The sequence below is a fragment of the Dama dama genome, chromosome 22 (genome assembly GCF_033118175.1).
Source record: "Dama dama isolate Ldn47 chromosome 22, ASM3311817v1, whole genome shotgun sequence".
NCBI lineage: Eukaryota > Metazoa > Chordata > Mammalia > Artiodactyla > Cervidae > Dama > Dama dama.
Window position 1 is genome coordinate 34,129,929 of NC_083702.1, and position 17,476 is coordinate 34,147,404.

At 41.9% G+C, this 17,476-nt stretch overlaps 1 protein-coding gene across 4 annotated transcripts in view; it reads right to left on the bottom strand.

Moving 5' to 3' along the window:
* The window catches only part of BCAT1 (branched chain amino acid transaminase 1), a 122,474-nt gene that overhangs the window by 69,187 nt on the left and 35,811 nt on the right, over nt 1-17,476 (bottom strand). Inside the window, exons 1-2 of one of the 4 annotated variants that reach the window (XM_061125139.1) lie at nt 9,075-9,139; nt 7,892-7,963 (exon numbers count right to left, since the gene is read on the bottom strand). In XM_061125139.1, the coding sequence (XP_060981122.1) occupies nt 7,892-7,963; nt 9,075-9,116 (114 nt within the window). In that variant the 5' untranslated portion in view covers nt 9,117-9,139. Of the gene's footprint in view, nt 1-7,891; nt 7,964-8,036; nt 8,098-8,739; nt 8,760-9,074; nt 9,140-17,476 lie in introns of those variants that run through there. The other 3 variants (XM_061125141.1, XM_061125143.1, XM_061125142.1) reach the window with 3 other exon arrangements.

Below are 17,476 nucleotides of genomic sequence, written 5' to 3' on the forward strand. Positions count from 1 at the left end.
GCCCACCAAGTCAAACAAAAGAGGAGGAGATAGGGAATCTACCTGAAAAACAATTTAGAATAATGATAATAGAAATGATCCAAAATCTTGAAAACAAAATGGAGTTACAGATGAACAGCCTGGAGACAAAGATTGAGAAGATACAAGAAATGTTTAATAAGGACCTAGAAGAAATAAAAAAGAGTCAATTAAAAATGAATAATGCAATGAATGAGATCAAAAACACTCTGGAGGGAACCAACAGTAGAATAACAGAGGCAGAAGATAGGATAAGTGAGGTAGAAGATAAAATGGTGGAAATAAATGAAGCAGAGAGGAAAAAAGAAAAAAGAATCAAAAGAAATGAGGACAACCTCAGGGACCTCTGGGACAATGTGAAATGCCCCAACATTTGAATCATACGAGTCCCAGAAGAAGAAGACAAAAGAAGGCCATGAGAAAATACTCGAGGAGATAATAGCTGAAAACTTCCCTAAAATGGGGAAGGAAATAGTTACACAGGTCCAAGAAACCCAGAGAGTCCCAAGCAGGAGAAACCCAAGGTGAAACACCCCAAGGCACATATTAATCAAATTAACAAAGATCAAACACAAAGAACAAATATTAAAAGCAGCAAGGGACAAACAACAAATAACACACAAAGGGATTCCCATAAGGATAACAGCTGATCTATCAATAGAAACCCTTCAGGCCAGAAGGGAATGGCAGGACATACTTACAGTATGAAAGAGAATAACCTACAACCTAGATTACTGTACCCAGCAAGGATCTCATTCAGATATGAAGGAGAATTCAAAAGCTTTACAGACAAGCAGAAGCTGAGAGAATTCAGCACCACCAAACCAGCTCTTCAACAAATGATAAAGGATCTTCTCTAGACGGGAAACACAGAAAGGCTGTATAAACACGAACCCAAAACAACAAAGTAAATGGCAACGGCACCATACCTATCAATAATTACCTTAAATGTAAATGGGTTGAATGCCCCAACCAAAAGACAAAGACTGGCTGAATGGATACAAAAACAAGACACCTATATATGCTGTCTACAAGAGACCCACCTCAAAACAAGAGACACATACAGACTGAAAGTGAAGGGTTGGAAAATAATATTTCACACAAACGGAGACCAAAAGAAAGCAGGAGTCGCAATACTCATATCAGATAAAATAGACTTCAAAATAAAGGCTGTGAAAAGAGACAAAGAAAGACACTACATAATGATCAAAGGATCAATCCAAGAAGAAGATATAACAATTATAAATATATATACACCCAACATAGGAGCACTGCAATATGTAAGGCAAATGCTAACGAGTATGAAAGAGGAAATTAATAGTAACACAATAATAGTGGGAGACTTTAATACCCCACTCACACCTATGGATAGATCAACTAAACAGAAAATTAACAAGGAAAAACAAACTTTAAATGACACAATGGACCAGCTAGACCTAATTGATATCTATAGGACATTTCACCCCAAAACAATCAACTTCACCTTTTTCTCAAGTGCACACGGAACCTTCTGAATAGATCACATCCTGGGCCATAAATCTAGCCTTGGGAAATTCAAAATAATTGAAATCATTCCAGTCATCTTTTCTGACTACAGTGCAGTAAGATTAGATCTCAATTACAGGAAAAAAATTGTTAAAAATTCAAACATATGGAGGCTAAATAACATGCTTCTCAATAACCAATAAATCATAGAAGAAATCAAAAGAGAAATCAAAATATGCATAGAAATGAATGAAAATGAAAACACAACAACACAAAACCTATGGGACACTGTAAAAGCAGTGCTAAGGGGAGGGTTCATAGCATTACAGGCTTACCTCAAGAAACAAGATAAAAGTCAAATAAATAACCTAACTCTACACCTAAAGCAACTAGAGAAGGAAGAAATGAAGAACCCCAGGGTGAGTAGAAGGAAAGAAATCTTAAAAATTAGGGCAGAAATAAATGCAAGAGAAACTAAAGAGACCATAGCAAAAATCAACTGAGCTAAAAGCTGGTTTTTTGAAAAAATAAACAAAATTGACAAACGGTTAGCAAGACTCATTAAGAAACAAAGGGAGAAGAACCAAATTAACAAAATTAGAAATGAAAATGGAGAGATCACAACAGACAACACTGAAATACAAAGGATCATAAGAGACTACTACCAGCAGCTCTATGCCAATAAAATGGACAACTTGGAAGAAATGAACAAATTCTTAGAAAAGTATAACTTTCCAAAATGGAACCAGAAAGAAATAGAAGATCTTAACAGACCCATCACAAGCAAGGAAATCGAAACTGTAATCAGAAATCTTCCAGCAAACAAAAGCCCAGGCCAGATGGCTTCACAGCTGAATTCTACCAAAAAATTTAGAGAAGAGCTAACACCTATCTTACTCAAACTCTTCCAGAAAATTGCAGAAGGTAAACTTCCAAACTCATTCGATGAGGCCACCATCACCCTAATTCCAAAACCAGACAAAGATGCCACAAAAAAAGAAAACTACAGGCCAATATCACTGATGAACATAGATGCAAAAATCCTTAACAAAATTCTAGAAAACAGAATCCAACAACATATTAAAAAAATCATACATCATGACCAAGTGGGCTTTATCCCAGGAATGCAAGGATTCTTTAATATCTGCAAATCAATCAATGTAATACACCACATTAACAAATTGAAAGATAAAAACCATATGATTATCTCAATAGATGCAGAAAAAGCCTTTCACAAAATTCAACATCCATTTATGGTTAAAACTCTCCAGAAAGCAGGAATAGAAGGAACATACCTCAACATAATAAAAGCTACATATGACAAACCCACAGCAAGCATTACCCTCAATGGTGAAAATTGAAAGCATTTCCCCTAAAATCAGGAACAAGACAAAGGTGCCCCCTCTCACCACTACTATTCAACATAGTTTTGGAAGTTTTGGCCACAGCAATCAGAGCAGAAAAAGAAGTAAAAGGAAGCTGGATAGGAAAACAAGAAGTGAAACTCTCACTGTTTGCAGATGACATGATCCTCTACATAGAAAACCCTAAAGACTCTACCAGAAAATTACTAGAGCTAATCAACGAATATAGTAAAGTTGCAGGATATAAAATTAACACACAGAAATCCCTTGCATTCCTATACACTAACAATGAGAAAACAGAAAGAGAAATTAAGGAAACAATACTATTCACCATGTAACAAAATGAATAAAATACTTAGGAATATATCTACCTAAAGAAACAAAAGACCTATACATAGAAAACTATAAAACACTGATGAAAGAAATCAAAGAGGACACAAACAGATGGAGAAATATACCGTGTTCATGGATTGGAAGAATCAATATTGTCAAAATGACTGTACTACCCAAAGCAATCTATAGGTTCAATGCAATCCCTATCAAGCTACCAACGGTATTTTTCACAGAACTAGAACAAATAATTTCACAATTTGTACAGAAATACAAAAAACCTCGAATAGCCAAAGCAATCTTGAGAAAGAAGAATGGAACTGGAGGAATCAACCTGCCTGACTTCAGACTCTACTACAAAGCCACAGTCATCAAGACAGTATGGTACTGGCATAAAGACAGAAATATAGATCAATGGAACAGAATAGAAAGCCCAGAGATGAATCCATGAACCTATGGACACCTTATCTTTGACAAAGGAGGCAAGGATATACAATGGAAAAAAGACAACCTCTTTAACAATGGTGCTGGAAAAACTTGTCAACCGCTTGTAAAAGAATGAAACTAGAATACTTTCTAACACCATACACAAAAATAAACTCAAAATGGATTAAAGATCTAAATGTAAGACCAGAAACTATAAAACTCCTAGAGGAGAACATAGGCAAAACACTCTCTGACATAAATCACAGCAGGATCCTCTATGACCCACCTCCCAGAATATTGGAAATAAAAGCAAAACTAAACAAATGGGACCTAATGAAACTTGAAAGCTTTTGCACAACAAAGGAAACTATAAGCAAGGTGAAAAGACAGCCCTCAGATTGGGAGAAAATAATAGCAAACGAAGCAACAGAAATAGGATTAATCTAAAAAATATACAAGCAACTCCTACAGCTCAATTCCAGAAAAATAAATGACCCAATCAAAAAATGGGCCAAAGGACTAAACATACATTTCTCCAAAGAAGACATGCCGATGGCTAACAAACACAGGAAAAGATGCTCAACATCACTCATTATCAGAGAAAGGCAAATCAAAACCACGATGAGGTACCATTACACACCAATCAGGATGGCTGCTATCCAAAAGTCTACAAGCAATAAATGCTGGAGAGGGTGTGGAGAAAAGGGAACCCTCTTACACTGTTGATGGGAATGCAAACTAGTACAGCCTCTATGGAGAACAGTGTGGAGATTTCTTAAAAAACTGGAAATAGAACTGCCATATGACCCAGCAATCCCACTTCTGGGCATACACACCGAGGAAACCAGATCTGAAAGAGACATGTGCACCCCAATGTTCATCGCAGCACTGTTTATAATAGCCAGGACATGGAAGCAACCTAGATGCCCATCAGCAGATGAATGGATAAGGAAGCTGTGGTACAAATACACCATGGAATATTACTCAGCCGTTAAAAAGAATTCATTTGAATCAGTTCTAATGAGATGGATGAAACTGGAGCCCATTATACAGAGTGAAGTAAGCCAGAAAGATAAAGACCAATACAGTATACTAACACATATATATGGAATTTAGAAAGATGGTAACAATAACCCTATATGCAAAACAGAAAAAGAGACACAGATGTACAGAACAGACTTTTGGACTCTGTGGGAGAAGGCGAGGGTGGGTTGTTTCGAAAGAACAGCATCAAAACATGTATATTATCTAGGGTGAAACAAATCACCAGCCCAGGTTGGATGCATGAGACAAGTGCTCGGGACTGGTGCACTGGGAAGACCCAGAGGGATCGGGTAGAGAGGGAGGTGGGAGGGGGGATCAGGATGGGGAATACATGTAAATCCATGGCCGATTCATGTCAGTGTATGACAAAAGCCACTACAATATTGTAAAGTAATTAGCCTCAAACTAATAAAAGTAAATGGAAAAAATAAAAAAAATTTAAAAAAAGTAAGCAGGCAATATGCAGGTGTGTGACTGGTTTGAGTAGATGTGAAGTACAGATCAAACAGGAAAAGAGCACTCATGTAAAAGAAACTAATTTTATGCACAATTTTCATCAGGGTTCTTTAGAAGCCATCTTTGTCCTATAGTTCCCTTCTAAAGATGGATAGGATAATAATATTTGTAACATGTTATTTTCTCCTTCATGATTGCTCTGTCTCTTCCTAATGCTCCAATGTTCTCCAATGATTTCAAAGTCAGGATGTCTCATACCATATGCTGTGGAAAAATCTGGAAGGCCACAATGACTGGGCTGTGAAACGACATGAAATATGACTAACATAGGGCATATTAAAAAACAACCATTTCTTGATGCAAAATGTGTGGTTAGGGAACCATTCGCTCCAGGATGGGGAAGCATGCACCAGACTAGTGCAACTAGGTTAAGAGCCCCTGAGGGCTATTATTAGCTCTGAATTCAAGCAACATCCAATTGCCATCAGTACTTCTCTGAGTTGGCACTTAAACTTTCAAAGGCTATCTCTGGATTACACCTGTCAGGACTTTCCAGGCAAGAATACTGGAATGTGTTGCCATTTCTTCCTCTAGCGGATCTTCCTGACCCAGGTATCAAACCTGTGTCTCTTGAGTCTCCTGTATTGGCAGGTAGATTCTTTATCATTGTACCACCTGGAAAGCCCTTAGAAATTGCATAACTTTAAAACAAGGGCATTTGTCTTGCTTTTTTTGGAAAGCCATGGGTGCTACATTTGTTATCATTTAGAGACAGGACTGAAGCGACTTAGGAGGAGGAGAGACACTTTTTAAAAATCTAATAAGGAAGTTGTACGGATGGGAGTGTTAGGGCTGTGGAGAGAATTTGGGCTGTGGAAGGAGAGGGATGGGGAAGAAACAGACAGTTGACCTCCTTGAAATGAAGATAACCCTGGAGTCCACAGAAAGATTCCCTAGGACTTCCCAGTAATAAGGCACCTCATTACCGGCCTCTCGGAAAATGGTTTCCTTATTTTAAAATTACTGGATCAATATGTATATGTGTGAATGAGTTCTTTTGCAGTCCACCTGAAACTATCACAGCATTGTTAATCAGCTATACTCCAATATAAGATAAAAAGTTTAAAAATAAATAAAATGACTGTATCAAAATGGGAGAAAGGATACAATATGAAAACTATCCATGAGAGATCAAAAGGCAATTTAAAGTTATAAATGAGGTGATCAAGAAGGAGATAGAAAAAGTCCAAAGTCAACAGGGTCCTGTAAAATCCACCATTTTCCCCCCCACAAATTACCAGTTTCATTTTTCATTTGCCTCATCACATTGCACTGTGAATCCAACCACCATTACCACTGATGTTTTGATATGCAAACACATAAGTATAGAATATCAATGGGCTTCCCTGATAGCTCAGTTGGTAAAGAATCTGCGTGCAATGCAGGAGACCCTGGTTGGATTCCTGGGTTGGGAATATCCCCTGGAGAAGAGAAAGGCTACCCAATCCAGTATTCTGGCCTGGAGAATATCAATACACTCTCCTTAACTATAATCCAAAACATAGAAATTTAAATTAACAAAGAGAAAATTATTTACATGATGAATTAACCCTTCACTTTGTAAACACTTCTATGTATAAAAGTATAAAAGCCTTTTGGGAAATTTTTTCATTTATCTATAGCCTGTGAAGAATTTACTATATAAGATGACCTTTAGAGATTATCAAGTAGGAATCCTTTTTATTTCATTCTTTCAAGGATCCATATCTCAACATCTACATCCCTAAAATGTATTAGAACTTAGTTTTCATAGACTAGCAGAGTATATCAACTGTTGGGTTAGAGGACACTATCTTTAAAGGACAAGGAATAACACGAACAAATAAAATTCACAAACATTTTAGTAAGGAAATTACTATATCATATTTTGATTTTTAAAAAAACCTGAGAGTAGAGATCTTACATTAAATTTATCTTTGGATTTCCAATGCCTAGCACAGTCCCCGGCACATAGTAAGAGCTGGGTATGTTTGAAACTGATGAGCAAGTCTCATTCGTCTCTGAACCCTGCCAGGATGTGAGATCATTAGGACATTCTGTGCTATGGATGACAATTGACAGTGACTGCAACAAGCAGCAGAAGAACAGAAGGAGGAAAAAAGAAAAGCCACGGAGGAAGAAATCTCCACGGCCTGAAGGAGTCGAGTAGGTGGAGATAATGAATTAAGGAGAAAATGATAATAAACCTTACCTTTATGTTCTTATGATTTTTAAAAATACTTTACAAGATTCTTTCTCTCTTGCTTCTCACTATTCCTCTGTGAAGTACGAGGTTATTTAATATATATAAACCCCAGAATTTAGAGAGAAATGAAGGAAATACAACCATTTTTTTTCTTTTTACTGTAAAATATTAGCTGCTGCTTAAAGAGGAAACAAATGAGTTTAGCTTTTTCCACAGATAGGGTGAAGGGTTAAAAGTATTATATAATCAGATAAACCTCAAGGTGAAAGTCATGAACTGGTTATTTTCCAAGAAAACTTTTATAATTCATGAAATAAGCAATTAACTGCCCGGTAATTTTATACGACTGTCCTACACTGCTCCCTATAAGACTTTTTCCCCAGAAGAGTGGAATTTAAAAAGCATGGCAGGTTATTTAAATTATTGTATAAACCTGTGCTGAGAAAACTGCCCCAAATCTCAACAAGAAATGGCTGTATTCAACTGAACTCCTGTTTCACTTGGCCTCTGGCAAGTAACTTACCTTGAAAGTCTCCACCGCCTCTTTGGATCCGCCTTCTCCAGTACCTTCTGCGGAGCATCCATTATTGCAGTCCTTAAAGAAGAATAAAATCCATTAAGTAAAACTAGGTGTCTCACTGGGGTCTGGGGTAATCAATATCACTCACCATCACACCCTTCGCTGCGCTCGGGTCTGGTCCCCAAGCAAACAGGAAAAAGAGGATCAAACACCCAGGCACTAGCCCCAAAGGAGAGCTTCCTGCGAGAGCTGTCCTTCTCTTTCTGCCCTGTCGGAGGTCGCGGCAGTTTTTTTCCTTCACAGCTGGCTTCGAGCAGACTGGTTAAATTCCAGATTCGCCCTGCTGCGCCAGGGTTCACCAGCAAAGAACAAGAAAGTAATTGTCTCCCTATTATCCGAGGAAATAGTCTAGATTAAGGCTTAAAGCCATTAACAGAGAAATCTCCTGGGCGCACTCAGCCTCGTGGTCTTGTCGATCATGGGCGCACAATAGCAAGCCTGGAAAAGCGATGGGACCAGAGTGAACCATTTCCTCCACGGGTAGGGTCCTCCAATGCAGGCGCAACGACACCCGTTAAGGACAGAACTCATGGAATAAGGGCGTAAAATTATAAAAACACTTAAGGACGCAATGGAAACAGGTCAAACAGGAAAAGGTACTGACCTTCAAAAAAAAAACAAAACAAACCTAATATGCTACATCTCTAGGGGAAAGAGGAGGAAGAAAAGGATTCAGGGAGGCAAAAGGCTACGGGCAAAATATTTTGGGGTGGCGAAGGCACGCAGGATGTGGCTGTCAGTTCTGGCAGCCCCAAAATTCCGTTCCCTCTGCTCCCCCACCCCGCCCCCACCTCTTCCACCAAAGCGGATTCCATGGCGGGGACCCTCACGTTCCCGGTGGCTGTCCGCGCCTCGCTCCGGAGCAGGTCACCGGCGGGACTTTCAGATCTGGCTGGCGGGGGCCTCTCCGAGGCGTTCGCAGACTGGGACTCTAGATTTGAGGCAGGGATGGGGAAAGAGGAGACTCCCGGATGGAGACAGAATGGTGGTGCAAGGCGAGGCAGGATGGTGCGGGCAACAGCAGCTGCGCGCCCGGCCAGGCCCGTGGACTTCCGAGAGCCTGGGGTCCAATCTGCCCCACTCCTATTCCTACTCCCACCCCCGAGAAAGCCTGTGGTCTGGGTACCTGAGGGGCGAGGGCCGCGGCGGCGGGGGGCGGGCTGGCCATCCGGAGCCTCCCGGGGCGCGCGGCAGCGGAGAGCGGCGGCGACACGCTGCACCCGGCTCCACGAGAAAGCGGGCGGCGCGGCCAAGCCCCAGCGCACTCACCGCGCGGAGCCGGCCGCCACCGCCCGGGTGCCCCGGCCACCCGGCGCAGAGAACAGCGCAGCCCCTCCATCATGCCTGGGGGAGAAACTGTCTGATCCTCCAGGCGGGAATCTCCAAGCCCTAGTCCCAGCCCCCTGGGCACGAGAGTGCAGAAGCGCTTCTCAGGGGGAGCCGGCACTGAGCAAGCATTCTTATTTACCAAACAATGCCACGGTGGGCCTGGAAACGCCCCTCTGCCCGGGGGAAGCCACCTCTGGGAAATTAATTTTCTTTAGGACAGATTTTCCTTTCACAACCCCACAAAAGGCAGTTTCTGCTTCCCTCCGCCCCTCCTGCCCGGGGAGCTTACGACTGGGATTGTCCATTATGCCTGGGCAGTTATCTGCCACTGACCCCCAACGCGCAAACTGAAGGAGAACTTGAATCCGGGCTTTAGATTTCTTTTCACCACCAACCAAGTCGGATTTGCAAACTTGGGGTGTTAAGGGGCTGCTAGGCTCACAGCCCCTAAGACCTTTTTCTGCCCAAAGACCTCAAGGCCACTTAGACCCACTTACCACCCCTCCACCCCCATCCATCGGTTTCAGGCAAAGTAGACCACAAGCTCCTAACCAAACGGCTTTGACAGTTTTTTGATGTCGGCGTGTGATAAAAACATTTAGAAACAGAGCTGGGAAAGTGACATCGGAAAAGGAAAAGGAAGAATGTAATGGCTATTGTCTGCTGTGTGCTCCTGGAGCAATGTCAGACTAAATTATGAGCCTTTCTGGGCCTTTAAAGGAATAGGAAGTGGTGACTTGCGCTGATTTGATCTTAGAATGTGGGAGGGTGGTTAAACCCAGTCTGGTTTTAGAATTGATTTTATACAGCCCTAAAGTCAATATAGCTGTAATCTTATCGCCCAGAAATTGCATACACTTCTCCCTTCCTCTCTCCCCTTGGTACTAGACATAGAAAAGCCTCTTATGCTGGGGTGGAATCCTAACAGGTCACATGTCACTGGCAACCAGAGTCTCTTGTTAAACAGATGTAAAATTGAACAGTTGAAAGAAAATACAGATTAAGTATACTCAAGTATACTTTTGACAATTAAAAGAAAATATAGATTAAGTATACTCAAGGATACTGTTGAACTATTGAAAGAAAATACAAAGTGTACTCCTACCCCAAGCATAAAATTAAGAAACGCTTAGTTGAAGAGTTACAAACAAATTATTTGCATTCAAAAGTCTGGTTTAAATGTGTATGGGGATTCCCAGGTGGCTGAGCAGTAAAGAACCATCTGCCTGCCAATGCAGGAACCGCAGGAGACTGGGATTCTATTCCTGGGTCCAGAGATGGGGAAGATCCCCTGGAGAAGGAAATGGCAACCCACTCCAGCGTCCGTGCCTGGAGAATCCCATGGATATAGGAGCCTGGCAGGCTACAGTCCATAGGGTCACAAGGAGTTGGACACCACTGAGCAACTGAGCACAAATGTCTATCCCTTACTATTCATTCAAAGCCTGTTATTATTGTTTTATAGGTAGATACTAAACAGCTCTGATTTCCTTGCCATTTTAAGGAATGACCTGTAAGTGACCTTTTAGTGACCTGTAAATCCTCCCTATTCATCCAAGAAAGCCTGTATCATACAAGAATGATGTTATTAAAGAATTACTACAGGGCCCCCCGACCTTTCCTCTTTCCTCCTGTTCAGAGCCAGCCTCTGGTGGGCAATCACCATCTGTATTAACTGCTGCTACTTCCTACCTTTTCAAGTGACTATAATTTGACTTCACTTCAATTATTCCACTGAAGCAAGGTTCCTAGTAGCCTTCATTTTGCTCAACCCAATGGTTTTGCTTCATGAGCATTTTTCTGGCTCCACCTATATGCTGATGACTCCTAAATACTATTTTTTCAGTCCGACTCTCTCGTGACCAGTAATGTGCTTACAATCAAAAGTCTAAAATATTCATTAAGTGTGTAACATTTGTGCCTGCACTGGGCTAAGTGCTGGAGATGCAGTGTGAGCACACCTCCATCCTGTTATCTAGCATTGTCTCCAGCCAAATAGAAAAATGTTACTTGTATTGAAAAGTGTTAACTAATCCCTGCAAATGTGAAATTGCATATGTGGCTAGTGCTACCTGTGCTTAAGAGCCTCTAATAATGAGATGTAACTGACTTAGAAAGGTCCAGCGAGGAATCCTTAAGGAAAGATTTGGAGGATAAAAAAATTCAACTACAGGAAGAAAGGATGAAGAACGGTCGGGGATGAAAGTGAGTTCCAGGCAGTAAGGACATCTGTAAAAAGGGAAGGAATGTGGAGCTTACAAAAGAGGGTGGGCTTCCCTGGAGGCTCAGCCAGAAAGAATTCTCCTGCCAAGGCAGGAGATAGATACTGGTTCAGACCCTGATCTGAGAAGATCGCACATGCCTCAGAGCAACTAAGCCTTCACGCCACAATTACTGAGCCTGTGGTTTAGAGCCCATATTCCACAAGAGAAGCCACTGCAGTGAGAAACTCAAGCACAGCAACTAAAGAGTAGCCTCTGCAACTAGAGAAAAGTCCTTACAGCAATGAAGACCCAGCATAGCCAAAAATTAAAAAAAAAAAAAAAAAGATGAGGGCTGAAGGAGATACCCGAGGAGGGTGATTCAGCTAAGGTGAGCCTGGGAGGGTAGGCAAAAAGCCAACCAGGTAGTGGCCATTGGTAGTGCCTTAGAGAGTTTGTTGTTGTTCAGTTGCCTAGTCGTGTCCGACTCTTTGTGACCTCATGGACTGTAGCATACCAGGCCTCTCTGTCCCTCACCAACTCCCGAAGTTTGCCCAAGTTCATGTCCATTGCATGGGTGATGCGATCCAGCCATCTCATCCTCTGATGCCCACTTCTCCTTCTGCCCTCAATCTTCCCCAACATCAGGGACTTTTCCAATGAGTCAGGTGCTAATTATCAGATGACCAAAATACTGGAGTTTCAGCTTCAGCATCAGTCCTTCCAATGCGTATTCAGGGTTGATTTCCCTAAGATTGACTGGCTTGATCCCCTAAATGTCCAAGGGGCTCTCAGTTCAGTTCAGTTCAGTCACTCAGTTGTGTCCGACTCTTTACAACCCCGTGGACTGCAGCACACCAGGCTTCCCTGTCCATCACCAATTCCTGGAGCTTACTCTGAAGAAGGAATTCATAGGGCCTGGACTCCATCTGACGCCTGTCCGTGCTGATCATGCTCGGCCACTTCTCCGGTGGACTCTGAACTCTCTGCTTAGTGCCTGTGGGAATGACAATGGAAGGATAAGACCCCCTCCGGACAGGGGAACCTTGAAGATCGTATCCAGGTTACTCATCGCCTAAGAGAAAACAGACACTAATCACCTCTGCCTCCGGACAGTATCTATCAGAATGTAACCACAGGGTTATCGGTTATTAACTGGTTGGACTGTAACCTCAGGCTTATTGATTATTAACTGTTTGAACACATAACACGTGAATGATGGGGTTATTGTGATTGTATTTACCTTTCCTTTGTAAGCCTCAAGGGATTTGGGGTGGTGGGTTTGGCCACATACACATGTGGTATAAAAGATTTTCACAAATGCTGGTCTGGGTCCTTGGCTAAGAGGAGACTCTGCCTTGAGCCCGCCGGTGTAATAAACTGCACTCCATTATCTGCATTGTCCTTCTGAGTGAGTTTGTTTCCTGGAAAGCTTGGCTATAACAACTCAAACCCATGTCCATTGAGTCGGTGATGCTATCCAACCATCTCCTCCTGTCATCTCCTTCTCCTCCCACCTTCAATCTTTCCCAGCCTCAGGGTCTTTTTGAATGAGTCAGCTCTTCACATCAGGTGGCCAAAGTATTGGAGTTTCAGCTTCAACATCAGTCCTTCCAATGAATATTCAGGACTGATTTCCTTCAGGATGGACTGGTTGGATCTCTTTGCTGTCCAAGGGACTTTCAAGAGTCTTCTCCAACACCACAGTTCAAAATCATCAATTCTTTGGCACTCAGCTTTCTTTATAGTCTAACTCTAACATCTATACCTGACTGCTGGAAAAACCATAGCTTTGACTAGACAGACCTGTGTTGGCAAAATAATGTCTCTGCTTTTTAATATGCTGTCTAGGTTGGTCATAACCAAGGAGCAAACGTCTTTTAATTTCATGGCTGCAGTCACCATCTGCAGTGATTTTGGAGCCCCCCAAAATAAAGTCTCTCACTGTTTCCATTGTTTCCCCATCTATTTGCCATGAAGTGATGGGACCAGATGCCATTATGTTGAGTTTTAAGCCAACTTTTTCACTCTCCTCTTTCACTTTCATTAAGAGGCTCTTTAGTTCTTCGTCGCTTTCTGCCATAAGGATGGTGTTATCTGCATATCTGAGGTTACTGAAATTTCTCCTGGCAATCTTGATTCTAGCTTGTGCTTCATTCAGCCCTGCATTTCTCATGATGTACTCTGCATATAAGTTAAATAAGCAGGGTGACGATATACAGCCTTGATGTACTATTTGGAAACAGTCTGTTGTTCCATGTCCAGTTCTAACTGTTGCTTCTTAACCTACATACAGATTTCTCAGGAAGCAAGTAAGGTAGTCTGGTGTTCCCATCTCTTTAAGAATTTTCCATAGTTTGTTGTGATCCACACAGTCAAAGACTTTGGCGTACTCATTAAAGCAGAAGTAGATGTTTTTCTGGAACTCTCTTGCTTTTTCAATGATCTAACGGACAATGGGCTTCCCTCATAGCTCAGTTGGTAAGACTTTGCCTGCAGTGCAGGAGTACCAGGTTCGATTCCTGGGTCAGGAAGATCCCCTGGAGAAGGAAATGGCAACCCACTCCAGTATTCTTGCCTGGAGAATCCCATGGACAGAGGAACCTGGCAGGCTATAGTCCATGGGGTTGCAAGAGTCAGACACGACTTAGCAACTAAACTATCACCACCAGCGGATATTGGCAATTTGATCTCTGGTTCCTCTGGCTTTTCTAAATCCAGCTTGAACATCTGGAAGTTCATAGTTCATGTACTGTTGAAGCCTGGCTTGGAGAATTTTGAGCATTACTTTGCTAGCATGTGAGATGAGTGCCATTGTGCAGTAATTTGAACATTCTTTGGCATTGCCCTTCTTTGGGATTAGAATGAAAACTGACCTTTTCCAGTCCTGTGGCCACTGCTGAGTTTTCCAAATTTGCTGGCATATTGAATGCAGCACTTTAACAGTATAATCTTTTAGGATTTGAATAGCTCAACTGGAATTCCATCACCTCCACTAGCTTTATTCATAGTGATGCTTCCTAAGGCCCACTTGACTTTGCATTGCAGGGTGTCTGGCTGGAGGTGAGTGATCACAACATTGGGTTATCTGGATCATTGTAACATATTAGTATGCTAAATGACACACCCACAGGTACAATGACCATAAACATCAAAAGTGGATGGTGGTCCCATTCCTGGAAAGCCTCACCACTTCCCAAAAAAGCTGGAATTACTCCTCCCACTCATTAGCCTATGAAATTTTTATTGTTGTTCAGTTGCTAAGTCGTGTCCAACTCTTTGTGACCCCATGGACTGCAGCACACAGGAGTCCCTGTCCTTCACTATCTCCTGGAGTTTGCTCAAACTCAAGTCCATTGAGTTGATGATGTGATCCAACCATCTCATCCTCTGTGTTCCCCTTCTCCTCCTGCCCTCAATCTTTCCCAGAATCAGGGTCCTTTTCCAACGAGTTGGCTCTTCACATCAGGTGACCAAAGCATTGGCGCTTCAGCATCAGTCCTTCCAATGACTATTCAGGACTGATTTCCTTTAGGATTGACTGGTTTGATCTCCTTGGTCTCCAAGGGACTCTCAAGAGTCTTCTTCAAAAGAGTCTTCACAGTTCAAAAGCATCGATTCTTCAACACTCAGACTTCTTTATGGTCCAACTCTCACATCTGTACATGACTACTGGAAAAACCATGGCTTTGAGTATACAGACCTGTGTCATCAAAGTGATGGCTCTGCTTTTTAATATGCTGTCTAGTTTTGCCATAGTTTTCCTTCCAAGGAGCAAGTGTCTTTTAATTTCAAGGCTGCGGTCACCATGCACAGTGATTTTGGAGCCCAAGAAAATGAAGTTAACCACCCCTATAAAACCTGATAACCCTATACCCTGGCACCTCTCTAGCCTTCCGAGTTGGCCCACACTCTGTCTATAGAGTGTGTTTCTTCCCTGTATAAACCTTCTTTCACTTTACTATGGCTCACTCTTAAGTTCTTTTCTGTGTGAAGCCAAGAACTCAGACTTGGCAGCCGTTTGAGGCACTCAGATGTGACCCGGGAAGTGACCATCCTTTTACACCACACTCTCTTCCCTGAAACATTTCCTTTCTCAGATTACTTACTAGCACTTCCTTGGGGAAAGATCCTTGAGCCCTGTCGAGGCTACACGGGCCCCTGGCTATTTCTACAGAATTCTTTCCACTACAAAATAACTGAAATGCCTTATTCTAATTATTTGATTAAAGTTACTCTACTTTTGATGATGGGAAAGTGTGTCTATTTTGTTTGCCTAGCAAGCTCCCCTCAACCAATGCCAGGCACACAAATGAGACTTTACTACCTGCTGAATTGCAGCTCTCAAATATTTTAAAAGTGTGTCTTTAATATATTTTGAAATTTTAACTACTAAAGTTTAAAAATGTAACAGGGCTACTCTATCACTAGATCTAGGCTTCTTTCTCCATAAAACTGTTCTAAATCTTTCTCCTTCCTTTTCCTCTCTTCTCTTCCACTACTTCATCTCTTCTCTTAACCAGCCATCCTATGGGCTTTCAACGTATTATGACTGTTAAGGGATTGGATCAATGCTTTCCAATGTGATGATGGAAACATTCTGTCTCTGTGCTAAGTCATGTGTGGATATTAAACAGTTGAAATGTGGTTAGTGTGCCTAAGAAATTGAAGTTTTAATTTTGCTTAATTTTCATTCATTTGCATTTCATTTAAATAGCCATGTGTGGCTCTGGTCTTAGTGCAGTTTGGGAGCATTGTAAACGTTTGATCATAGCTGAGGGTTGGTAGCCTGGCTTTATCACTTATCAGCTCTATGATCTTGAGCAAATGACTAACCTCTTTCGAGTTTGAAGAGAGCTATTTTTTAAAAAACTATCCTTTTTCTTTTTAACTTTATTTTTAGGAACACTGGGTCTTCATTGCTGTGCATGGACTATTCTCCATTTTCAGCAAGCAGAGGCTGCTCTTCATTGGGTTGCATATTACTCTTCTCCCCCAGCTTCTCTCCTTCATTGCTGCCCCTCTCCTCTGGCCACAGTCTCACAAGAGATCCCCCCACCCTCTCCATTTTTGACCTCCCATCTCCTCCCTGCTTTCCTACATCCACCATGCTATCATCAAAGTGCTCGCTCTGAAAAGATTTTTCCAAACCAGTCACTCCCCAATTCAAAACCATAATGATATCTGCTGCAGGTTGAGCCAGTTACAATGTTCTGGGTACATTGTAACCCAATGAAGACCTGCTGGGGCCTTCCCAAGAGAGACCTCCCCCCTGCCCCCATATTCTCTGCTTTAGCTCCTCTCTGAAGTACCTAGATAATCGTATCTAATGCATATGTCAAGTTGTTTTACAGAGGCTAAAACCACCACCAAATGGGGGAAGTTAATAATTGACAATCATGAGCATGTAGTTCCCAGACCTATCAGTTCCTAAAGATTGATGCTGTGAACCCCTATTACTTCACTATCAATCCATCATTATTGTGCACCAGCTGATCACATAGCCTTGAACATCCCTCCCTGACCTGGACTTTAGAAAGGCTTTGTTGAAACCCACCAGGGAACTTGGGTGCTTTGAGCACTAGCTGTCCTGGGCTCCTTGCTTGGTGCCCTGCAATAAACATTGAACTTTCCTTCACCACAACCTGCTGTCAGTAGACTGACTGTACCATACATGGGCCAGTGGACTCAAGTGTGGTTCTGGAACACTTTGGGTACACATTTTCTCATCTAATATTCCAAAGAGCCCCCTTCACCCCTCTCCCCCACACACCACCATAGGTTCTACTTTCTGGATTTTTAGTGATTCAGAGACATTACTTAAATTTCCCAGGATGAAACAGCTGTTAGTTAAGTCAATTTGTCCACAAGGTTGTGATCTCACCTACAATTGTGTCTTGTTCCAGTGGCTCCAGGTTTTATGACTGTAAACACATCAGTAAAAATTGCAGCATGTGTAAACACATCAGTAAAAATTGCAGACTGTGTTTTCCAAATA